Source organism: Centruroides vittatus, unplaced genomic scaffold (genome assembly GCF_030686945.1).
Source record: "Centruroides vittatus isolate TY-2023 unplaced genomic scaffold, ASM3068694v2 scaffold_149, whole genome shotgun sequence".
In the NCBI taxonomy this organism is placed as follows: domain Eukaryota; kingdom Metazoa; phylum Arthropoda; class Arachnida; order Scorpiones; family Buthidae; genus Centruroides; species Centruroides vittatus.
The window spans coordinates 1,633,879-1,661,683 of NW_027122681.1; the positions used below are offsets into that span (position 1 = coordinate 1,633,879).

Here is a 27,805-nt window from a genome sequence, read left to right on the forward strand (position 1 = left end):
TAAGATCATCTCATATGGTACTCATAAGATATGTATTAAATATCTTATGAGTACGTCTGTGTATCAAATTTTAAACTGTAGGTCTAGTAAAATTGAGTAGAATTAAATAAAAATATATGTAATTTTTGTTTTTTTTAATCATATTTGATAAGACAAAGGAGAACATTTTATCTTCAAGATTTTTTTTCTATTGAAATATGATAAATGTCGTTTTGACAATGTTTTGATGCAAAATATAAAATCGAGCATTTTATAGTAATTCGTTAACTCGATTATTGGATTATAGAGTTAATAAATTCAAATTATTTGTTACTGAATTAATTTAAATTCCATTCAGATTATCATTAAATAAATGGGAAAGTTTTATTTAGGTTGATAAAATACAAAGTCAGTATTCAAGAAAAACTATCTTTTATATATAAAAATATGTAATGTTTTATAATTTAATTTGAAAGAATAATATTGAATGAAGTAAGCATAATAAACTTTGATAATATGAATTACAGAAAAAAAGATATTTTTTCACCCTGTGAGCACTAAGAGGGTCTTTTTCGGTACACATTATAGATGGATTCAACCAGGTGGTGAAGGGCAAAATTTGATGTATCCAGCGAGGTTCTTAGGGAGTTTCTTGTTTGGATTCAATTCTGACTTCCTAGAGTGATAGACCGACGCCTTAACCTTTTCAGCCATCTGGCTATTGTCATAATTATGTTCGTAATAATATAATCCAAACCAGACTGCTAGCATTATTTGCATTACTATATGGCTAATAACAGTACGAGAATACAATTATTTAATGCCTAAGAGAGGCGTTAAACACTGGTATTCTTAGTTAACCAACTAAATATATAAAAAATGATTTTTTTTTTCAAGCATTTAATAATTGTTTTTAAAATAGTAGTAATAAAATTTTATTATTATTCAAAGTTAGTTTTGATAATTGATTGAGCGTTGCTATTATATAGAGTTAATGTAAATATTTATTCCCCTAGTAACAACAAAGTTTTGATTTATTTTTCTCATATTACTTTATAAGATTAAAATACTAATTTCTCTTATTACAAGCCTACTGGGCTTAAACATGAGTTACAAGATTATTATTTACTATATTTTTTTTCTAGTTTAAATGTAACTCTTTATAGGAGAACATTAGATCACCATTCTGTTTTTATGGACAAATTACTGCATCACTCACCTACATGAAACTATAAATAGCTTCACAATAGATTTATACTAGTGCAAAAAGTTGTAGAAGTGGTTAAAGAAAAGGTACTTACCGATATTTAAAAAAAAAAAAAACGTTGAATTTAATTAGAATGTGGTGTTTACTGTATATTAAAATATTAGTCTTGTAATAACAAAATTACAGTATCATAATAGGGGGCCTCTCTATTAGGAGACTGTTTTAGCCAAAGGAATAGAAAAAAAGGTAATAGTGGGCTTCTACATGTGTCTAAAACTTAAAGATGAACACAATTGCTAGCTAGAAGTCTTGGTGATGAGCTTGCCATAATGCTGCGAGTGCTGCATCTCGGTTCAAGGTGGACATATTCTTTACCGACGAGTCTATCTGTCTGGGTATCGGTAAGCACTTTCCATCCATTCTCCACCTATGTCCAGCAACTGTGTATATTTTTCTCACCAAAGACATTTTTTTTTATTGTTTTAATTTGTAAAATTCCTGTGTTAGACATTGAGTAGTACAGTTCTGTCGTATCTGTCTGCATTCGTCTACGGTTCTCTCTATTTGTGTACGAATGTTGTCTGTCCTAAAGTTTTGGACATGATGATTTTATTATCTTTTCTATATAGTTTCATGTTAAAATTATATTTGACAGAATTTTTTCGTCAGTTAAAATTTTGCTTTAGACTTTATCATAATAATCATTTAATATATATTAATAGAAATAAATTTACTTGTTACATTATAAGATAATTTTTAGTGATGCAGTATTGAATCTTCGAAATTATTTATAAATTCTTTTGAAATGTGCATAAAAAAATGAATAATGAAATAATCAAATGATACGGCCAGATTCTTACTGGCCTCCGGCAGTATCACTCGATTAGTAATGTATATTGAGTTTGGTTTTACGTACAATAACAAAATAGCAAGTTATTGTTGAACAAAACACTTCAAATTTTAAAGCATTTTTATTTTTTATGACGTTACATTTCTCTTACAGATACATTTATTCGTAACATCACATGGTTGTTAATAATAGTTGATATATTATTTGTTTGTATCAGTTTGTGCGAAATATTTGCTCGTTATTGGATTATTTTCAGCTATAAACATATGTAAAACATTATTTTAATTAATTTCTGCTTTGTTCTTGTAAATTTTAAACATTTAGATTTTTAGGACGATAATAATCAGTATAATTATTTTTCATTTATAAAGCTTAATTTTGGAATAATTTGAAATTAATTATGATAAAGAAATAAATTGTTAATATTGTTTATAATATCAATTTCTAAAATTGGAAGATTTGTCATAAAGTACATTTATAGATCCATTAATAATTAATATACTTGTTTAGATAAAAATCAAGTATAATTGATCACATGTATTGAAATACTAGATTAATATGTGATTATAAATAGGAAACAAGCATTTATAGAGTATTTCTAACTTTAAATCTTTCTACATATGTCATAGAACCTGTATAATGTGGTTTGATATCATAACATCAACAGTTGGGTCAAAATTTCATGTTTTTCAAATTTCATAAAAAGTTTTTATTTCCATCATTTGAAAACCCAGTGTAATATAAGATTATCATAAGTTTGTGTCAGCCGGAGGCCACGGTAATTTACTTTCGACTTAACGTTCCGGAGTCTCAGGATTGCCCGAGATTCCCGGAGCGGCTGTCTAGATTTTCCACAAATGCCGACAGTTTTTAACTTCGGATGAGACAGCCATGCCCTTGGGAATCTGCAGTATACGGCAGCCACTGGATCCTGCCGAAGAAGCTGTAACTGCCCCTGTGGATCTCTGGGTGGGTGGGGTGCTGGATAGATCAGTCCCTGTGTCTCAACTTTCAGTAGATCTCAGCACGACAGACATTTCAGGTTTTGGTGCAGGATAACTTTCCATACAATCGTAACTGTCTTATCTATTATGGTGAAATATATACATAAATATTAAACTCGATATAATATAGTGTTGAAAAACATTTAGCCGTGATTAAAATATAAAAGGACTTTTTAATATTGTGATATTTTAGCATTTTATTTGACTTTGATAGAATTGTATAGATACAAATGTATTCGAAAAAGTAGGAAAAGCACCGTAATTTGATAAGAACACGAACATAATTTATAATAATATAGGTAATGATGCCTGTTTATAATCTTTTTGTATCAAAACAATATTTATAAATGATTATTGTAAAGGTAATATTACACTTGTTTTTCCAGATTTTTGCTGTTTATTACTTTCTTCAGTATAAATAAAACAAATAGAAAGTGGGATGAATATAAATAAATTGTTGAAAATAATATAAAATTTGTATTAAACATAAAACAGAAATAATACCAGGTCTCATTTAAAGATGTCTGTCAACTTTCTGGAGAAAACAGAATCGGTTTTAATAATTTTATAAAATTAAATGACACACTCAAGGTGTTTTATTATTATTATTATTTCTAAGTAAATATTAGAAAATATTAGTTATTAATAATATATATATTTTTTTCTCAAACGTGTTCTAGTTAGGATAAACTAGAATTTATGTTTTGCATAAAAATATGGTAAAATTATGTGACAAACTTGTTTTTGTTTCATCAGAGAGGTTTCGAAATCGAAATTTTCTTCATTTCGGCGCAGTTAGCAAAATCGAAATTTAACCGTGTAAATCTTAATTTTGCTGCTTAAATTTTTTGAAAAGTTCTAAAATTTAGATAAAGGGGAAAAAATTCAATTTTTTTACATTTAGACGTGAAAAATTTCAATTTTAATATCTTATTGATTTTTGGTCTTTTAATCAAGTAGAGAGAGAACTAACAAGTTGAAACTTAGTAGGCCCCTCAAAAATTAAGATCTGACAGATTAATAGCGAGGTTGAGACCAAAGATTTAGACGCAAAAACGTGTACGTTGGATGTTAATTGCCGCTTTCCCGTAAGTTTAGAAGTTTGACGATGGTGTTTGGAAACTCAGTGAAATTGTGCTCGATGTTCCAGACGCCATTGTCAAACTTCTAGGCTTGCAGGGAAAGTGCCGCCGAACATCCGACGTACGCGTTTTTGTGTCTAAAACTTCGGCCTCAACCTTGCTAATAAGAAGACAGCTACAAAGCAAATGCTTTTTTTTAAAAAATTGAAATCGAAAAACTGATGAATTGAAGCAAGCGAATATTAGGAAACAATTTATATGTAGCAAGTATATAAATTATTGTATATGCTTGCTTTGGGAATTCTCACACCAGTAAAGTTCTTGAAAATTTAAATGTATTACTGTAAATTTCGTTGAACGACGAATTGAATCGATACGAACTTTGTTTTCTATTCATTCGACCATGAGGAAATAGTAGAACATAGTTTGCTTTATTCTAATATCTATAAAAATAAAATAATTCACTTATAATATCTGATAATTTTTTTTATATCATCAATTTAATTGTTATTTTACACATGTAACAAATATTACAAAGCAAGAAGGTTGGGCATATCATTTGTTGTTGAAGGATATGGATTTATAGATTTATATCTCACTGAGCCAAATACTTTTTCTAGGTTTCTGCAGTTATTGATTCATAAATTAGATTTTAGCACTCTCTGAGTGGATGGAAATTTATTTATTAACAAAATCACTTTTCATATAAACGTAAATTTTAATCTTTTGCAGTTTTCGTTTCCGATCAATCTCTATCAGAATGTAAGGTTTTCAGAGATAACCCCATTTGAATTAATTTTACATGTTCCAGAAGTTTTTACTTGGTTGTTGAATTATTTACTCAGTTTCTTAGTTTTTATCTCTCTACTCTGTGCCCTAAAAGGGTCCTCGTCCGTACCTATAATAGGTTTGGTCAAATCACAACAGGATAGCTGGGTGGGGAGAGATGCAATATATATTTGGAGTGGTAGGCCATTTCTGTATTATATAATTGATTTATGATAATTTTATAAATGATAAACGACTTGGAAAAACTTAAAATAGGATTTTCTCGAGTTGGTTTATGAATATCCTTAAGAGAAATCGCCTGATAGTATTAAAGTTTTAAACAATATGTAAATTTGTGTTATATATTTATTATTATAATTGATTGTCTTTCACATTTCTAAATTTCTATTTTAGTTAATTCTGACGTGCGAATTATTAGATTAAAAAAAAAAAAAAAAAAAGCTTACGTAATATGTCTTTTCTTTGAAATGCCATTAGATGGCAGCACCTTGCAGAAAACATGCACACAGATTTCTGTATTTTAACAGCTTTTTGTTTGTTCAGTTATTTTTATTATATCCTCGTGTTTATGTTACAGAATAAAACAATTTTTAATTAATACAGCTAAGACAATGATAAAAAACTGAAATTAGCTCTTAGGTTGGACATAACGTCGGTCTTTAATTCATCAAATTTTATAGCCAAGCCTCTGAATAATGGCCACCGACAAGAATATAAAAAGTGGATGTTGTTTGGAAGTTATTTTGTATGAAAAAAAAGACCACGTTTAGAGGTGGCTGTTATTACAGGTTCGACTCTATTAATTTGCTGGATTACAGACTGATTTTATATCTGTTAAAGCTGGATTGAAGCTTGGTAATTACTATATTTGTGGCATTGTTTGTCTTAAGAGGTTCTATAACGTCAGCATACTATATAATTTTTTTTTTAACTCGTAACTATGTCACGTTCATGTCGTCATTCTTCGAAGATGATGGTATTTAATATTTTGTTATTTGACAGTTAAAATTATGGGGATTTAGAGCATTTTATTTGTATCGATTAATTTCCAAAACGACGGAGACGATAGTAAACCAATTATAATATACCATATTGGTTTTTAAACATGCCCCTATTAAAAAAAAGATTTTCAGAAAAAATTAGGTGGTATCTAAAAGTAAATTCCATCTTCGGGCAATTTAGTAACGAGTAAAAATATGGTAAAAACACATAATATGCAGAAGATATTAAATAAATTAATAAATAGAAGTATGGTAAAATTTTCATTATATGCAGCTTTTGAAGAGCGACAAAGAATATACAGTAAGATGCATACAGATTTAAATTCAGAAATAATGAAAAAAGTCATAAATTTGAAGTAGTCGAGCCTTTGAACATCAACCACTGACAGGAATATTAAAAATGGCTGTTGTTTGAAGGTTATTTTGTATGCACTTCTGTTCAAAAAAGTTCCCAAAAAAAATGGTCGCCGTTTAGAGGTTTGTCCATAAGTCAAACCTTTAATAACAGCCACATCTAAACAGAGGGGGAGATTTCATTTTAGTTTTTACTTTGTTTTTCCCTCTGTTGTATGCATTTCTTTTTCTTCGTAGGCATTTTTCTGTTTTGTATTATATTTTGAATGGCAGGATCAGAATTTTTGATTCACTCGATACAATTTTCTTTGCTACTTTCTTTTGCTTAGTCATTTCTATTTATTGTTGATTCATGATGAAAATCATACTGGCATCAGATCTGTCAATATTTGTTATTATTAGTAATACTGTATTATTTATTTTACAAGTCACATAAATGTTCTGTAAAACGAATGATGTAGTATTTTCTATAATGCAACTTATTACACTTTTTAGCAATTTTCATTCGACATTTATCGCCCGTTTTTAGCTGTGAAAAACGCAAATTAATTTGAACGAGATATTTTCCAAAATTTCTTATATCTATATAAAAAAGTAAAGAATTTGTCACTTCAATCTTCCATTTAAAATATTAATTCAAAACTGTTTTTTTTTTTTTTTTTTCGGTAAAGTTCTTTTTTAAACAGATTTTTATGTGTGAAAGTTAAGATTTTAATTGTAAAATTATATAAATATTTTGAAGATTTTAATGGGTATGCTTACTTAATTATTTTGTTAATAATTCGTCAGTGATACATAGCTAAAAATTACAGCGTAGTCCAGGGATGGGCAGCCCTTGGTCCGCATATGGCCCGTGTTGCATAAAATATGAATAAATATATCAATTTCCCAGCTTAAGGAAGTATGCAGCAAAAATTCAAATGTTATTCTCTACAACTTATGTACTGAATAGTTTTTCCTGCAACGAATTTAGTAAAAATTAAAACAAGAAACCGGCTAACAGACACGTCGAAACTAATTTAAAACTAGCGGTGACTAATATTTAACCGAATATTTCTGACATATTACGTTTACATCAGTTTCAGAAGCTAAATTAAGTATACCTATGCTAATTTATAAATGTATACGAATAAATAATTGTGATTTACCGACATGTTTTCCCTCTTCTTTTGTATGCGGCCCGCATCAGTTTTGAAATGCGGCCGTTACGTAGAAGGAATGTTGCCCATCCCGAATATTTTTTCGTGTGTGGTACGCATAAAACACTGGTAAATGCCATATTAAAGAAATAAAATATTTAAACATTTTATTATAAGTTATAATATACAATATATAGATTAAAGACCGATAATAAACTGAATTGTTTTAAAATATAAAATTATGGTTTTGTTACGTAATAATTCTATACGAAAAGAATTGTTTCAATGTTTGTAATGCGCTTAAAATGTCTCACTTATAATATTGAAATTCATAATTTTTACAATTAAAATAACTAAAAAAACTATTAAATATATTCTGATGTATTTTTTTTCCATCTTCAGTCCTTTAAATTTAAAAAAATCTTATAATGAATAATCTCTGTTACCAGAAAAAGAATCGGATTGCAATAAACATTTATTCCAAAGATAAGCTAATTGTTTACAATTGAAATTTATTAAAGTCTACAATGGATAGAATAATCTCTAATTAGAAAATGTTTCATATTTAATAAATATTGATTATTATTAACAATAGTTAGTTGTGTACTGATACCGTAAAAGATGTAAGTGATATGTCTGACAAAAAGATTAAAATATTTTGCATTTATTTATTATAATAATTGTATAAAAAGAAAAGATAAAATGATAAATCAGTTTGTATAAGTGTTAATATCATTAAGTTTTCTTACGGAGGAGTTGAAGTAGATAAAGCGTAATTCGTTAGAGCTTTTTTATTGAAACATTTTTCCAATATTTTGATTGTTTATATATACAAATAAGCTACTCTTATACATTAATTGTGAATTTTAATATAAATATTTTGTAGGATTACTTCCTTTATTTCCAGTTTAAAATTCTTGCATTCGAAATACTTAAATTTGTTCGGATAATCATGTCAAAAGTAGGTTACGTCGATCGTTTTCCGGCAGAGATCTTCGGTATTTGAATGAATCCGAGAATCTGCGTACCTTAATTGAATCGACGTATAGAACGATGCAATAAAGGCAATATTTGATAGCTCGACACAAAACTAAAAAAAATTCCGAAACGTGGCTTGGAATACTCCTCGATAGGGATATGTATTTTATTAAAATAAAGCATTTAAATCTTGAATAGTCGACTATTCAATAATTTATATTAAGTAGACGCTTGGTTATATAATTGGATTTCTTTTGTATAGAATGTTTTGAAACTATACAGAAAATTAGCCAGCCAAATTGAAGAAGAAAAGTATTTTTGAAATAATGCAGCAGGATGATAAAAAATATATATATATATATATATATTTATTTATTTATTTTAGCAGCATCCTCTCTGTTAGCAGAGAAAAGAAATGGAGTTATTACTTTAAATGGCCTTTTATTGACATTTTTAGAAGCAAATACTCAAATTGACTTCCTTTTGCACATAAACATGCATTAGCACAATACGGAAGAGATTCTTTTAACGCACGCAAATATCTCGGGCTTACTTCTTACAATTTCCTGCTGTGTGCTGCGCAGGACACAATATCTCCTGTCAAGACATTCATTTATTTTACAGTTATGTCTAAAATGTTTCTTTGTACTTATTTTTTAAAGAAATTACATTATTAAACTATAAGTGCATTTTTCATTCTATTGCTTCATTCTGTTTTGGAAAGTTTTAGGCATTATTTTATTTTTTCTGGTTTAACTAGTTTAATTTTCTTTGTAAATTTCATAATGCTATTCATTTTTTTTCCAGCTTTTTTGTGTAACAAATATGTAAGTATAAAAACACACGTACAGACGTGATTCTGAGAAACTGAACTCTTTTTAATCTCTATAAGTAATTTTAATTAATATATACATTTTACGGCACTGGTTACAAGGTTTGCAAGAGGATTAAGTGGTTTCACCCCGGTGTGTATAGGTGAATTATATATATTTTTACATGGAAGCGATGATAATCGCTTATATCTGCAATTATTTATTTGTTTTCTAGTATCATTACTTATTAAAACTTTATATATATTTGTTATTTTAGATATATTTTATTTATAAAATGAAAATTACTGCTTTTAACACTTGTTCCCGTTGTTCTGCTTGATTAAAATCTACTGTTAATCTGGTTAATATTAATTTGTTCTTTGCAAAATAACAGAAATTCTCATCTCTTGCAAGAACAAAAAATTTTATTTACCTCCTTTTTATTATTCTGTTTTTGATTACTATTCATTACAGTGAATACGCAGCTTATTTTTTCATTTGTTACAAAAGTTATTTATTAAAATAAATTACTTATATATTCATTTCTGTGTCTACTTCCTATAATTTTTATTAATTCCCGCTCACATAAATTATTTTCATATTTAATTTAGTTTTTTAAATAAACAAAATGCCTCGACTATCTTCTAAAATCTTTAATCCGTGTTTATAATTCTTAAAATTATTTTTAATTGTTAACGTGATATTAAAGCATGTATTTTCGTCATTAAAAATTTTGCTTTCCGTCCAAAGCTTACGGCCGCGTCAACTTAATTGAGATCAGATTACTTTTAATCAGCAAAGAAAATTAGCATCATTTAACTTTATTTGATCGGATGTTTCGGCATTTTTAAGAAAATTGCTTCACTTGCGATGATAAATTTGTTATAAAATTGATAAGTAATCAGTTTGTAGCTTTTTTTTTTATTAAAGAAAAACATTTAATTGACAAATAGCAGAGTTTAATGAACGCGTTAGGATGAAAGATGTTTTTTAATCCAGATTTTTAAGTGTTAGACAATCTCTATATTAACGTAAAAGCTTTTTTTTTTAAATTCACGTGTCGTCTTTTGATAAGAGAGAAGTTTTAAAATATTGTATTTGATGTTTATTAAATATTGTAGAACAACTCTTCCGCACACTGTTTAAAAAGCAAATAAATGATTTTTGTAGCGATGAGAATAATACAGGTACCTGAATAGTTACTGTATAGTAAGGAAAATTTTAATAAAAGTGAAGTTTTACATAAGAGATAAAAGTCCGGAGGAGTGGGGTCCGGAAATCTAGCAGACCAGATTCTATGGGAGGTTATATGATGGTACGATTATGCGAATTTCTTGTTGCACAGTAACGTTTCAGACACCCTGTAATTATGGCTCGAAAAACAAGTTTTCAGTTTATTGTTTCTACAAGATTTGACTAGAAACTAATTTCTAATAGACTACAATGGCGTAGCGAGGGGGTGTATCATGCACCGGGCACCACTCGCAGAGGGGCGTCCAAATGGTCTCCAAGGCAAACTATATGTGTTTCTGGAGGGGGAGGGGGGTGCCAATAAAGTGTCGTGCCCAGGGTGCCAGTTAAGTTTGCTACGCCACTGATAGACTAAATCATAATTTCATAGATTTCCTTTAGTAGAAACTAAATAATAATAAAAATTTTTATAATAAGTTTAATAAAAAAAATAATAAAAACTCCGATATCATAGATTTCCTTTAATAGAAACTTAAGGAAATCTACGAAATTGGAGTTATTATTTTTGTTTTAAAAAAAAAATATATGTTTTAGATGGAGTTATTTCTAATTTTATCAAGAAGTTTTGCAGTCTTTTTCTTATATTTGCATTAGATATAAACGAAAGAAATCTCCAGTATAATTTTCATTCTTTAGAATGTGAGAAACTCTAGCAAATTCGTATATTAGATTAGATATTCGGAATGTATATTTGATTTAATATTCCTTAGAAATTTAACATGGGAAAATATAATTTTTGTTCAATATTAAAAATGTTTTTATTGATAGAACAGGGGAATATCGACAGTAGACATTCGAATTTCCCAAATGTAATTTTGTCATCTAGATATAATTTTCGAGAGAAATTTGTAATAAATAATATAACTAAAAGTGTTATCTGTTTTTATTACCGAGAAATTCTTAAATGTGATTTAAGATTTTCTTACGTTTAGGATTATTTTTTAGAATATACGAGATATCTTATTTTTTAATTAATAAATTTTACGTATGTTTGAAAAAATTACACGGCAATTACGATGTTTTCTTCTTTAGTTCGGCAAAGATTTTTCTTTCTCTTCGGTTAAGGAAACTATTACTAAGGAAAAGAATTGCTTTCTGGCATGCACACCTTGGATGGATTCTAAACACAGTTGTCAAAAACATAGAATTCATGCACTGTTTTCTTTTATTAGTGGAGATCTAATGGATTTTCCTTGGAGTTTCCGAAAGTTTTGTCGAAACCGTAAAAGTTTTTACTTTGTTATTTAATTCTCTTTTTTCTTTAAATTCCTTTTTAGATTTCCCAGGAAGTATATTTATGATCCATTAACAAATATACTATGAAATTCTGAGTTTTGTTTTAGTATAGAATTCAAAAACTTTTAATAAATTAAATAAATTGGAAGTTTTCTTTTAATCCGAAATGTTTATTTTCATATGTTTAAAAGAACTTTTATATAAATATTGTTGCGTAGCAATACTTAATTCAAAAATCAAACAGTATAATAAAGAACTTCTCTAAAGTCGGCAATTTATTAAATTTGTATGGAAGAAAGGTGGTTTGATTAGATTAATGTAATTAATTTTGTTCGTCCTTTAAAGGTATTATTTTTAAATGTCATAGCCGTGTATTTTCCATTTAGACGGTTTTATAAGCTTGTCAAATGTAATTTATTTTTGATACTAGAAAAATATCGAAAATATTAACTTTACTTTCCCTATTGTTAAAGTAATGGAGAGAATGTATTGCGAAATTTTGATCCTTTTTTTGTGTTTCTCAACACTTTAAGGCCCTCCGATTCCAAAAACATTAAAAAGATTGTACCAAATTCTGTCTACATCTGTGCGCTTGCATGCACATGTGTGGGTTAGTGTGAAGGATTTATGTTTTGCATTATATCCTGGAACCCGGGGACTAAACAGTTTTAAAATTTGACAGAAATACTTCTATATATGAGGCATTGATGCTGTTACATTTTGGAAGTCAAGAGAGTAGCGATCGTATCTCGAGTGGGGTCAGACTTAATGAAGATTTTACTCATTATCGACATTTCTGTTTGAATGCCAGGAGGTCGTACAATGGCACTTTTCAGCTTTTTTTTTAAACATTAAATTATAAATATGCATTTTTATAGTTATGTAATTAACGTAAATATATTGTTATAAGTTTCATTGCTTCCTATAGCTTATTGTTTTGTTTTTGTATCAAAAGATTTATAGATAACATAAGAGTATTATGGAATAATATGCAAATTTGGCATATATGTTTGTTTATTTGTTCGTTATTGTTGCACGTACGTAAAATAATTTCATATGCCCTTATATTTTTTCAAGAGGCATAAAACTCGAAAATTTATTAGAAAAGTATAGTTAATTAGTTTTAAATGTAAGGAACATCATGTATATTAAATTTATTGGTTTAGTTCGATGATTATGCAATTTATTTCTCAAAAATATTTGGAATGTGACGGGATAAAACAACACAGCGTGTGTGGACGATCTGCCGACGTGGGTGTTTCCTGGACGGACTTTCTGTAGGAAACTGACCCCTATTCATATGGTCAAATCATCGGTGAGGCACAAATTCTTGACTTTTAACCGGTATTTTGTGGTTTTGTCGGCTCGGCCACCGTGGGCTCAAAAATATTCAATAAGTTAAAATGATTGACACTTAGAAGAAATCCGTTATACGTCTTGAATTTATTTATATATCAAATAAGAAGTGAACCGTTACTAAAAGGTTTTATTTTTATCGTTAATTATACACCTAAGCCCCGTCTATGTACTTACCAAATATATATTTACGTTAATGGAAAAAAAATTGGAGTGAATACGAGGAAAAGAACCTGGAAACTGAATTATTTTTAATGACAAAAGATTTTTTTTTAAATTTTATTTTTTGTTTATAATTTAAGAACCGTTTGTTCTAGAGACTTCAAAGAGGATTATGTTCTGTATACTCCTTCACTTAAAGTATTTAACCAGTTTTTAATGCTACTTTCATTATTCCGAGGTCTTAGAAAGTTTTAATTTTTCGTGAAAAAGAAAAAAATTACAGTTGCATATCTAAAAATTTACGACGCGTTGCCATTAAAGTTCTCGCACGATCGATTTTAGAGATTAGTTAAGAGTGTTTAATGTAGATAACATCTAGGTCGATTTTTAAAAAAAAAAACATTATTTACAATCTTCTAATGCAGAATATGAATTTAAAATTAAATTTAACCTGATCGAGTGTAGTTGCATCTGGTGCCATTAGATGGAGCCACATTTTATACTCTCCTTGAACAGGTTATTTATTGACAGTAGCTGCATAAAGTTAACCTTGGTAATGCATTGTCTTTGAAGTTCAAGATACAGAAATTTCCTCTGTTGGCAAATACATTCGTGCCTTAAAAAGATTTAAATTATTTAGATATTTCTGTTTAAATATATATATATATATATATTTATTTGTTTATTATCCGTTCTAGTATTTGTATATCGTAATTACAGTTGAATTAATTTATCATGGTATGAAAATAAATGCTTTCTTACATTTAAATTTTAAGAGATAAACTTTTATTTAAAGCTGGTTATATTTAATGTAAAAATCTTATTGTCTTATCATAAGGGAGGAATTATAATAAATAATTCAAAAATAAAAATATTTACTCATAAATATTAAAATGAAATTAATCAAAAATCTTTCTTTTACAGTGTTTGGTTAAGTTTTTCAGGTGTTTGTTCTTTCGTATAATGAATTTATAATGATTATTTTTCGAAAAATAGAAAATAAAAGGGCAAACTGAAAAACTCGTTTGTTTTTTGAATTTTATATCATGTTATAGAATATTTAATGAATAGTTTTTTTAAAGTTTTTGCCTTGTGGATGGTAAGAGTCCTTTTTTCTTTTTATATCCCTCGTCAATTCTGTCGAACCAACCAGGGGGGTGGTCGGGCGGTGAAGGATAAACCCCGGCGTATCTGGGACCGACCACGGGATATCGTATTGCCCACGAAAATTTTCAGGGGGGTTGCTCGTCCAGATTTGATCTCGAGCTCCCAGAATGGTAGGCCGGCACCTCGACCGCCTCTGCTATCCAGCCATTCAAACGACTACTTTTGTTAACTGTTCTGTGCCGTCGAGAATGGATTATTGTAATATGTGCCGTATTCATTTCATTCTGAATAGAATTTGGGCTTAATGGTTACGATTTAGTTATTGATTTTGCTTATATAAAACGCTAAACTTTTTATTGTGTTTAATTATTACAGATAACTTTTATAATGTATGGAATTTTACATAAGCGTCGTGTTTTCGTCACGTAGAATCAATATATATTGCAAAAGAGTTGAGTGTTTCGAGAAAATAGCCACTATCCGTCAATAAGTACGAAAATGTTTAATGTGTTTGTGTGTATGTCTATAATGTCTTTTACTGTTCTTGCATGTCTGTTATTAACAAACAATAGCAGTTTGAATATTCTAAGAAAAAATCCGAAGACCGAAATTATAAAAAAAAAAAAAATTTCCAAGTAAGCATCTGGATTGAAAAGTAATTGTATTTTAAAACTGAATTATGTATATTGTTAAAGTTTATAATAATTGATGGCTGAGTTTACATTTAATAATTTGAATATTTTTTCCATCTGAACAAATCAATTTTTATGTTGTATGCATATTGTCAAATTGATGTTTAATGCATTTTTGATTAAAAAGAAAAATTATTCTATTTTTAAATTCAGTTATTTTGAAGTAACTGAATGAATTGGCTTAGTGCAAAAATAAACAAAACCTGTTTTTGCGGTTATTTATTTGAAAAACGTTGATATAACGTATAAAACATACATAAACTTTCCCTCTTTATAAGGAAAAATTCACTCGTATAATATAAGAGAGCGCGTACATTTAATGAAAACTTTAAACTGGCTTTGCATTAATGTTGTCGGTGTTAATGAAGAGTTAAAATTTGCACACATTTAAAAGCATCCGATGAATTATTTTCAAATCGTTGTCTCTATGTAAATTTTGCACAACTCTATCCTTATTTGATTGTATAATTTAATGAAATCTCCTTACAAAGATTTAAGAATTAGAGTCCAAGCTATACAGCAGTGTTATAGGATGTATTCTATTGGTGCTGTTTTCATATAAAGTCTGTATGGTAACTGCATTTTTAAATTTTATTGTACAGAACTTGTTTATGGATCTTGTTGAATTGAAGTTAAACAATGAGGTGGCTATTTAGTCATAATAAATGTTATCTTGATTTCAATTATAGGTCCTAAATTTAATCCGAAATACAAAATATAGTGAATTATATACTTCGTAATTCAAATTTCAATTTTATTATTCCTGTTAGTCTGTTGTTACGTACTTATTGATCGATTACAAAGATTCTGTAAATTTGTCGTATTTAAATTGTCCTGATCCTGAGATCTCCCAGATCCTACCACTATGGAATACCTGGGAGGCTCTTGAAAGACTCTCAACCGCTTGACTCTCTCTAGCCATCAAATGTAAAAATTTTCAAAGATTTTAAAGATTACAGGTTAGTCATTTGTCTAACATATAACTTTTCTAATAGTTAGAATAATTACATTTATCAATATTTTTGCCATAGAATCATAACTAATGAGAAGAGAAATGTTTGTTTAGTTTGAATACCATAAAAAGAAAAATTTCAATAAATTAGAAATGAAATACAGATACTCCTCACTTTACGACCTATCTGCTTAACGACCAATCGAGTTTCAACCTGCAATTCGGGGAATCCCCTTTCTCGGCTTGAGTGTCGGTCGGTGGCCAATGGTGACATGTGCACTAACGCTACTATAATAGGCTAATAGCATACTATAATAGTTTTTTTATGAATAATTTGAAGTTTGTTGCGTAATTTGTTATAATTTTACAGCGATCCTATATTCCCGGCGCAAGCTCCTAGCTTATCGACCGATTCGCTTAACAACGTAGTCGTCAGAATGGAACTCCATCGTAAAGTGAGGAGTACCTGTGTATATATATATATGATTAGAATACTATAAATACTTAGCTCATCAGTATCCAAATGAATAAAACCACTGAACACTTGGTAGTTGGTTGCAGGCTTATGTGCAACCAACAATCTGGTTGCATGGAATTTTCTGGGTCTTGTTCATGTATGTCGGGTCGCCAGAGTGGTCAATATCGACTCACAGGGGTCGATATAACATTATTAGGGGGTCGATTATCAAGCTTAGGCTAAGGATAAGGAGGAGCTAAGGATCAAGCTTATCAGTCTCTCACTGATTGTCAGTTACAAAAATTATTATTAACATAATATACAATAAATGAAAAACAAATGCAAAATTAAAAGAAATGTATTAAAATAGTAAGTGCTTTGTTTTGCTTGTAACACAAATCTTTTTGGTGGGGGTCGACGTGAGGTTTCAAAAACTTGTAGGGGGTCGACGATCAAAAGAGTTTGGCAACCCTTGATGTATGTAAAACCTTAACTGGGACGAGTTTTCCATTAAAGCCCTCTCGGGTGGTACCTTCCCTTTGGCAGATTGCATTATTCTTATCCTATCAATACTACTATAAATACTTCTGTTTTACATAAAATATTTATTTGATAAATTATTTTATTTTTATACTGTATATAGAATGCAACCTTTTTTATAACAAGCTTCTAAATTGAAATTTTTCTTCATTAATAGTAATTTTTACTGAAATAAGAATTTTAAATGATACAAAAATGTTTTTTGTTTAATGTTATTTTATTTATTAAAGTTAACCAGACTAAAGACTAATATTATTATTACTTTATTAAATGTTATGGCACGAGTATTGTTTGTTTTGTTGTCGTTAACTGAGGTTTGTAAGGAAATTGGCAGTCACAGCCAGTTAACATTGCAAGACGTCTAAAGTGTTTCCTTGAGGCACAACCAGAAGAAGCTATCCCTGCACTCGTTAGGCACAGAAGAAGCAATCCAAGAACAAAGCAATCCTGATCAATTGCTTTGTTCTTGTGTTTTGTTTGCTTTTTGTGCATATTTTCCAGCACGCAATGCTATTTTTACTTTTGACCCGAAGGCCTAAATTACAATAGGCATGCTCAGTTGCATCAGAGATCACAGATGTTGTCAGTTTTAACTCTTCTGTATATCAAAAACCTCTCTATGTTTTACATTTAAATGGGCTCTCGTTACATTTTTGGATTCCTTGTCTTAATTAATGGAAAATGGCAAAGTTTAATCAAAATCACTCCATCACATTTCGAGAACGAACATGATTCTATAAACCTCGAAAAGAGGCTTTGCTAATGCTCCGTGAAGTTTAGAATACAAACAATGAATTTTATATAGGAATTAATGCTAGAAAAATATAAAGTTGTTTTATTTAAAAAGTAAATCTTATTTCAAGATAAACAAGTAAGAATAGAATTTATTGAATTTTGAGTTGTGGCGTACGTTCAAATAGTTTTTCATATATTACGGATTGATAATCAAAAACAAAAACATTTAATTCCGTAGAAGTTATTGAAAAAAAAATTGTTTTTATATTGATATCTCAATTCATTATATGCTTTTGAATTGCCAAATATGACAGGATTTTCATACAATGTTAAAAAACTGTTGGATTGAAAATTATATAAGTAAATATTTCTCAAATACAAGGATGCAATTAAGGTAAAACTTCATTTAATATATAACTTTCCTTCTTATAAAATATATCTGTTTACAACTAAGTCTCTATTCCGAGTAATTTATTTACAATAAAGTGAATTTTTCTCAAGTCAATTGTTCATTTAAAGAAGAAAATTACTCTCTTCTGGATAGCAAAGTTGACCGTTTTTTATTTTATATTCCTCAGTTGTCGTCTTTTCCTTTCTTGTAATGTTTGTTTTTATCTTTTTAAATTTTTATTCACTTTGTACAAGATTAAATTTTCATCTTAAACTCTCTATTTTTATTTTTAAAAGATCATTTTTGATTTTGTTGAACCCAAGTGTGTTTGTGTGGTTTACTTCCATTTATTGAATTGGTTTTAATACTTTTTACTTCTGGTATTATTTATTATCGATAAATTACTTCTTAAGTTATATTTTCATCTTAAAGAACATATTTTTGTTATTTTATCCTGCGAGATAAATGTATCAAGGTCTTGTTTGTATGCCGCTCTCTCAATTTTCTCCGATGTTCGGTCCACGTTAGAGTGGTAAAATGGTTTCACTCGTAAACCTTTGTTATAATATATGCCAGAATGGTAAGTTTTCTCTATTTCGATAGCCCGTTTTCCACTTTCTGCTAATTAAATGTTTTTATCTTCGATAATCTTTTCATATTAATGCTTTAAAAGTGAGACAGATTCTTGACTCGTGATGTGATTGACCTTCTAATGACGCGACTTTAGATTATAATCTGGTAGCTGTCCAAATCAGATAATAAACTAGTTCATAAGTATTTATTGGATGGATGTTTTCTGATATTTAAACCTTTAAACATTTCACTGAGATTTCTTTTCTGTGTTTTCCTCCTTTCATAAAAGTCATACAATTATCGTAATTGATCATTAGAAGAAATGTTTCATTTAGTAATAACTTAATAGGAGTCTTCTCTTTTATTCTTTAAGAAGCTTTATAGATTTTTAAATGAAAATGTCAATGAATTTCAGATAAGTTTTCTCGTTCTTCTAATTTTTGTTTTTTATTAACATATTCTTGAAAATTTACCACTTTGACAAATATGTAGATTTTTTTAATATTTTTACTTCATTTCTGTGGTATTTTTGAAACTTGTTTTAATTAATTTATTTTGGATACTTTGTCATTAATTAATTTTAAGCTGGATTGTTTTTGTGTATTGTGGGTGATAAATCTCCGCTTTTTTTCGGTCATTACCTTTGAATTTTTGCTATAAAAAATGCAAAAATTTAACAATTTATACTAGCGTAAATTCTGTTATTTGTAAAGTTATAATAAACTTTCATTTCGAGAAATTATGCTGGTTTATTTTCCTGCAGATTTACTGTTGTAATTCAAAATAATTTTCACACTATATATATATATTACAGGAAATTTTTAGGAATGCAATTTTATGAAATTAACACGAATTACTTAGAAAACTGTATATTAAAATGAAAAATTTATAATAATACTCGACGCACACCAGAGTAAATATAAATAATACTTCGTAAAAACCTTTAACCGGCGCGAAGAATGAATAATTTTCTGCGCTAACGTTTTCGGATCCCTCCTAGACATTAGCGTAGAAAATTATTCGTTCCTCATGCCGGTTAAAGGTTTTTACGAAGTATTATTTATAATTTGGTTTTACAGCATGAATTTGTTGAGCTGCACTAATCTTGTTTGTGGTTTGAACCCAACAATGGTTTGTTACACTAGCCAAAAACGTTTGTTTTTACAAAATTAAATGATGGATTATAAAGGATTTTTATACTACAAAGCAGCGTGGTTTCGGTTGAATATTTTAATTTATCGTATTATTCTTCCGGATAAATTTTATATTATGATTTGCGTTGTATTGAATACAAAACATAAACATTAGCAAATTTTTTTTTACTGAATTTTAAAAACTCTATTATAATATATTATGGAAAAAAATTAAATTACTTACCAAGTTGTTTGGTTAAATAAACACAGTGTCTCAATCTTTTAATTTTATTTGAAGAAATTTGCATACTATTATTGAATTTAGCATTCCAAAAGAAATTTTATAAAGTACTTCTCATATTCTGAGTTACAGTGCTTATATTTGCTGCTTTTGTCAAGAAATATAACTCTTAAACAAAGAATTTTCCTAAAGTACATGTGTTGTGTCAAGTATCATTTTAATGAGTTTTCCCAAATGATACGGGGCCAAACAAAGCAACGTTGTATCACGTCATTACAAACATTGAAGGGCTATGTGCAATCAAATTTGTTGTTGCGCCATCCCGAACGTTTACACCTGAATTGATGTGACAACAATTTGATTCTGTGTGACTAAAGACGTATCTTTTCAATCTTTCTAATGATTTTTGAAGAGACATCTCGTTTTATTTTAATGATTATTAGTAAAGAAAATAAAAATTATTAAACTTTTATATGACATAAATACTAATTTATTTTGAATAGGTGAATAACAGTTTTATTTATTAATTATTATTGATTTTTTTTTAGATAATATATTATATCACGTAATTGAATTTTTAAAAAATATCTTGAAATAATATTAATTATAATTTTATTCCATAGGAACATCATCTACAACAATGACTCAAAGTATTGAAAGTCCTGTGTCTTCGGCTGCAGTAACAGTTTCCAGTCCAGTTGGCGAGTCGTACACATCTCAGCAAGCACTGTCGTCTCAAAAACGTATGATGTCTTCGGGTTTCCAACCTCCTCCTGTGTTAGATGAAGGAAGTCAAGCTTCTAATACGTCGGCTTCGTCATCCCTTCCAGAAGAACACGCTACAACTCCCAAACCCAATAGTAAATCAACATTGTCTCATCCTCCAACACCAAATACACTTCCATCTCCAGGAGCAGCTTCAATGTCATCTTTTCACGATGAATTTGATAGCGTTTCCAGTCCTAGCTGGCCAAGAACTCCGGCTAGTCCAGTAAGTTGTGTAATTTCTTAATCTATAAACATACACATATATATTTTTAATATTCCACTGAGTTGTAATTATTATATTCCACTTGATATATTTATAAATTTGCTTTGAGAAAACTCAGGATTATCAATTTCTAGGTTTGCAAAATATTAAGTCAAAGTTTCAAAGATTGAGTCATATAAACAAATATTTTTATCAAAAAATAAAATGTTGCTCCTTCTCGGATGAATAATATCAATTGTAATCAGTTCATTGAGTTCATAACATATTGTTAACTTCTGTCATTTGTTTTATGTACATATATACAGGCTCATCCAAAAAGAACGCTATCATTTACTGTAATTATGTTAATTATTATTACCCGAGACGTATGCGTTGTGTACCAAACAATACAGTAAATGTCCCAGGGTTTCATCTACCATCTTCATTCAAATGCCTTTTTGCCTGCTGCCTCTAGGAAGTGCCATAAACAAAAAATGGCAGCTCCGCGACAGAGAAGGCATTTTGTGTTTTGCAGTCTGCAAAGTCAGAATCGGTCATCGTCGTGCAACAAGAATGTTTGCCTTAAGTGGTCGATCACCGAAATTGTCTGCGAAACTCGCAAAAGATCATGTTGCACGGCAATGACTGATTTCAACTTTGCAAACTACAGAGCATAAAATGCTTTCTCTGTTGTAAAGTTGCCATTTCTGCTTACTGCACTTCCTACAGGCAGTAGATTAAACTAGAGCATTTACTCTATCGACTGACGCGCATTGCATTACTTCTCGGTAATAATTAACATTATTACGGTCATTCGAAATGGTAGTATCGTTTTTGGAAGACCCTCTACATTTTACACGTTGAAAAGCACTTTTGAAATTTAGAAATCTAATTTGTGTATTGAATCTAATTAATAATTTAAAAAAAACTGATAACTATAATTTTATCTACAGGTAGTGAACAACCAAGTCTATGAGCATACACATCATTAAGGTTGTTAAAATTTTTATTAATATAATTGCTCCATGTTAATGTGTTGCTTGTTATTCAGTATGATCAATTATTGCATGGCATGATAACAAATTTAAACAAAAATACATCAGAAACAAATACAATTTATTCTTATTATGGTATTATTATTATTATCTCTGTATTAAGATTTGCATGTAACTATATGTATTGATATTTTGATATATGTAAGTTGATCAAATCAGAGTTACACAGCTTTCAACTCATATATATGATGATAAATTTAATTATGGTTATATCTAATTCATAATAAAATAAAAATTAAGTATTCTATACAGATGCTAATGTAAGAATGTAGTACTTTATAGATCATTTTTGTGTTGAAATTTATAATGGTAGCGATCAGTATAAATTTCAACAAATTGTAGTCGTAATATTTTTGAAAAAATGATGATAAAATTTACTTGTATATATTTTAAAATTATGGAAGAATCTCAATAATTTATCATTGTTTAATGTATTAATTTGGTTATTCCAAATTGTAGCTAACGTTTCACATCAATATGTTTATGGTAAATAGAACATATACCAGGGGTGGCCGAACCTTATGAAATTAGTACCCATATATCACTTATCAGAAATATGCAAAAGCCACATTCTCTATCAGAACTGTATTTTATATATATAATATAAGTTTGTTAAAATAAATTGTATAAGTAAGCTGTACGGAGCCACACTAAGAGCCATTTGCATCTTGCTAGCTTCAGTTTGGTCACTGGATGTATACTATTAATTTATACTACGTAAAAATAAGTTTATAAGTCAACTGCATGAAAATGCTGGTTAAGTTTAAAGAAACGACAGGCTCGTAATACCAAAATAACCAGCAGAAAATTTAAAAAACTCACATTAACAAATGTCTTTGTCATTATTTAATGATCATCATTATCGTTTGCTAATATGATTTTTTTTATTTTCTTCTAGTTTTTTGGTGTTATGAGTAGTCTGTTGTTTCCTTAAATAAGTTTTTCATATAATAATGTTAATATGTTAGGTCTGAATTAGTGTTAGATACTAACAATATAATTATACCAAAATCACTATTTTGAGAAAAACGTATGCTTTGTTTAATATCTTTTGTTAAAAAAACTGTATTGCAATATTATAACACATGTTGTGATGGATTTTAAATAATAATTAAGTATTTTACTGTATCAGAATTATACAAATGTAGTTCATTACCAGTTAATACTTATAAAATATATTAGAAATGTCTTTGTTAATTACTAAGTAGAAAGTCAAAATTTTATTAGAAGATAAGTAAAATAATAATATAAATTATCAATCCATTTGAGACAATATTCAGAGTTAAGATTTATTATATGCTAATTACATGTGTGTATTCTTTAGATACAGTTGTAGTTTGTACATGACGTCTAAATATCAAACTGGATGAAGTTAATATAAAAACCAAAATACCATTACAATCCAGCATTTAGTTTTAGATGATCAAACATTTTCGGCTAGCTGCTAGCAACTGTTGATTATCCATTAAAAGTCGACAAATACGAATTCAATCGAGGCATAATTTTATTTGTATTTATCTTATATCTTATTAATAAGAATGAAAGAAAGAGCAGGCCTGAAAAGAATATTACAGTCAAACACATAAGTCAATTGTTGTTTTTTTAAGAAAATTTTAAAAGATTTTCACTAAAAATAAATTTCACACATTTCACTATAACAGTAGGATACGCACTATTCATAAATAATTGAAAAATTTACTCTACATTACTCAATATGTAGAGTATTTGAAATCCGAACTCTACATATTACTGTCATTTTTAAATATACTAGACTCCCACTAATCCGGCTATTCCTTACACAGATGAGTGCCAGATTAGCACAAGTGCCCAATTACCGAGAACATACAGACCTAATACTCGTGTAAAGAAATGAATGACACGGTCCATTGCCCTTTCCGAAGGTATGCAGGGAAATAATACGGCATGCTGACGTGCAGAAATGTACACAGAAATGAAACCCAAGTAAACAGCAAAATGGGTTGCATGGCACGATTAATATTTTCATAGAAACCGAATCTCATAGCCAATTACACTGGGGGGTGTATGCTAGATAATTGAGAGATCAGATTAGCAAGCATGTACTGTAATTTGTTATAATAATTTGCACAGTTATATTTTTGTTTATTGTGTTCATTTTTATTGTCATTTGCAATTAGGATTTAATAAAAATATAAATTAAAAATAATAATAATAATTGTCTGTGACGTGATAAAACGTGTGATAACCTACCATTCAAATTATTTAAAAACTTTTCGAGATGTACATTCACTTTAGTACAGTAAAATAATTTATATAGGATATATATGTTGAGATAAATATATTAAAACTTTAAACAATAAAACTGTGTTTCGAATGATAAGATTTTACACTTAAATTAATAAATAATTCTAGAGTTTAAAGAATCGAAAATTCTACGTAAAACAAACGAAGTTATCACACTCGCAATTCTACTAAAACTTGACCATCTCTCAGTATTAAAATTCTTTAATACACACAGATTCTAAAAGCAATAACAGGTTACTTTCAGGGGTGCATTGCTATCTTTATCATGCAAAAGTTTACTAAAAAGATAATTTAAGTGTTTATGCGCATAAGAAAAAATTTTAGATGTTTGTTTGATGTTCCGCTCTGACCAAATCTTTTGCCTGACGAAGGCGGTAGCGCACTGTTGTAAGTACTTGCTTATAGAATTTGTTTTTTTAAAGAATTTTAATACCGAAAGACGGTTATTTAGTGTTTTTTTTTTTTCACTTGCAATTCTTTGTGATTGAATTAATCATTAAAGTACAAAATTTATACATAAATAAGTAACAGGTAAATGAAAACAGTTATTAAAACGTTCGGGACACTTTCAATATCAGACTCTGCAGTATATATTCTGCTTTATGTATGTTGTGTTAAAAGTATACTTGGTCGACTTTATATAAATTTCTATCAGAACTTTCTTAGAATTATAATTCGATTTTAGTTGATGAATAATCTGGCTTTTGGATACGGTTCGACTTCGGAACAAAAAATAAGTTAGCCTACATGAAAATGTAATGAAATAAATAGAAATTAGAGTAAGCTAGCTTGTACGTAATTGATTAAAATAGAACTTTCAAGTATATATGTTATTTGATTGAATATGATAATTTTTTTTTTAAATTGTCAGGCAAATAATGCTTCTAGATGGCAAGCAGTTAAGTAAACAAGCCAATGATAGACTGTATCATTGACTCGTTTACTTAACTGCTTGCTGTGTAGAAGCATGCAATGTGATACCAAATATAATAACATACAAAATGTGCGTAGTAGTCTCTAATGGTTTCTTTTAATCAAAATAAACTCTAAAACAATGAGTTTTAAGTTAAAATGGATTAAAAAAATGTCGTCAATGATAAGTTATTGAGATTTTTTTATTGGTTTTTGTCAAAACCTGTTGCCTTATCGTATCGCTTGCTTTCTGCAAAGTAGTCGATACCGATATTGCCTATTTCAAAAGAAATAGTTGAGTAAAATTGAAAATGCCAATTATTATTTTCTTAACAATAAAGGTTGAATTATAAGGACTTGCCGAGTTTTTAATAATTATTAATTGTTCTAATTCTAATGTAGCGACCTGATGGATTACTGAAGTTATATGATATGTCAGAAGAGCCCGATCGTCGGAATTTCTTGGATAAACTCATTATGTATAACGAAGAGAGAGGAACTCCCATAACTCAGTGCCCTACAATAAGCAAGCAACCATTGGATCTGTATCGTCTATATATTTCTGTGAAAGAAAGAGGAGGGTTTGTGGAGGTAAGTTTAAGATTAACGTAATATATTTTCAGATGCTAATACAAAATATTTCAATGTTATTACAAATAAAGTTATTTTGACCATATTCAATTGTCTTCGCACACCAGGATGAAATATAAAAAAACACACTTACGTAAAACCAGTTAACCAGAGTGGTAGAATTACAAGGAACACTAACGTTTTCAAAGCCCCGTCTGGGCTCTTCTTCAGGCTTTATAGTAAAAAGAGAAGCCATACGTTGAGAATTGAATAGTTTCCTTTTAAAAAACCATTATTCAAATCATGCCACATGGAAACCTTCCAATAGATTTAAATGAAATGAGCAACGATTCGTGTAAAGAGCATGTGCCTCTTAATGACGTTGATGGTAATATTTTAAAAATTATCCTCTAGCAGGATCTGCCACGCTGTTGAAAGGGCCATCTCTAAAATTGATTTATGTGGTGATACATCCTGCTCTGAATATTTCTGTAGCTTCTAAGAATTTGAGATGTTCTGGGTGATTGGTAGTGAGGATAATGTGGGCTGCGTTAAAGTCTGCCGTGATGTCCTGATCAGTGGCATATGTTGAGAGAGCCGTTGTAGACCAATTGTGAAGTATATCTGCCTTATGTTCTTTAATCCTTACCCCAATTCCTAATATCCTTATCCCTATTCGATTCTCAACGTATGGCTTCTCTTTTTACTATAAAGCCTAAAGAAGAGTCCAGATGCGGCTTCGAAAACGTTAGTGTTCCTTGTAATTCTCCCACTCTGGTTAACTGGTTTTACGTAAGTGTGTTTTTTATATTTGACCATATTATCACATGGGTCAGTATATATCTATAATACTGAATTAGCATTAATACTAACTCCTTTTTCATTACAAACATTGAAACAAAGTAAAATATTTATCTTAATGTCAATACATTATTATCTGATTGTTATTTGCTGACAATTATTAGCTTCTCAGAATTTATTCATAAATAATTAAATTCTTTCTTAAATTAAGAGTATATTTTTTAATTTGAACATTTATTGTGAAATCGGGGGGTCCGAAAGAGTCGAAACCCCACTCGACTGACACCAATATGTGAGATCCCGGGGAGGTAAGAGGGAGTCGTACCTTCCGTTCCGGCAACTCACTTGTCAAGGATGGCTGTTACGTTGACGGCGCGTTACGCGAGTGGATGAGGAGGAAGGATGGGGTCGACGATAAGGCGAAGCCGACAGTCAAGAAAGACACCATTTTATAACAAAACAAGATTTATTAAAAGCCAAACGAACAAAACTATACTTCTAACCTCATATACAAAAAGGGGCCGGAGAGAGAGAGTTTACAAATATTTGTTCATACCTCTATAAATTACGTAATAGACGGAGTCCAGCGAATGTCCCTTAGGTAAATATTCACTCCGAAGTAATAGAAATCTTCGGGATGACGGAGAGTCCTGTATTTGGCCGGTGGCACGTAGAACCTTAGAAAATTCGAGGCGGGTCAGTGGCACTTAGAAACGTAGAAACTTCGGGTTCGGTCGATGGCGCAGTACGATTCGTACTGGAGAGACAATCGGAGAGCCCTTTAGGGGGGAAGGAAGCGTCTTTTATAAGTTTTTCTTGACAGGAAAACCTGTCACGTGATCGATAACAGATCGCAATTTGGGCCATAGGTGTTCCCAGACTTTAAATAAACGACTAGCTCGGACGCTAACTGTAAACCATCATGCAAGATGATCTACCTGCATCCGAGGGAACAACGGCTTGTTGATAGTTAGGGGCGATTGTTGCCCGTCGAGGGTCAACAATTTCCCGGGTATGGAATGTTGTTGATTAAGTCGTTTATAACTGGAGTGAAAAAATTCAGAAATTTCTAGGTTTTTAACTTCCAGATTTCACATTATTATATCAGTACCTTTTAATAAATGCATACTAATTAAAAGAATGTTTCAAAAATGGACTTTTTTGTGACTTAATAATTTAGTGTCAGGCCCTGT

The 27,805-nt window shown here is 29.4% G+C and overlaps 1 protein-coding gene across 7 annotated transcripts in view; it reads left to right on the top strand.

The window, feature by feature from the left end:
- The window catches only part of LOC136987303 (trithorax group protein osa-like), a 158,937-nt gene that overhangs the window by 109,592 nt on the left and 21,540 nt on the right, over positions 1 to 27,805 (top strand). For all 7 annotated transcript variants that reach the window (XM_067285021.1, XM_067285022.1, XM_067285023.1 and 4 more), the window contains exons 7-8: positions 20,645 to 21,012; positions 25,644 to 25,832. In XM_067285021.1, the coding sequence (XP_067141122.1) occupies positions 20,645 to 21,012; positions 25,644 to 25,832 (557 nt within the window). The remainder of the gene's footprint in view (positions 1 to 20,644; positions 21,013 to 25,643; positions 25,833 to 27,805) is intronic.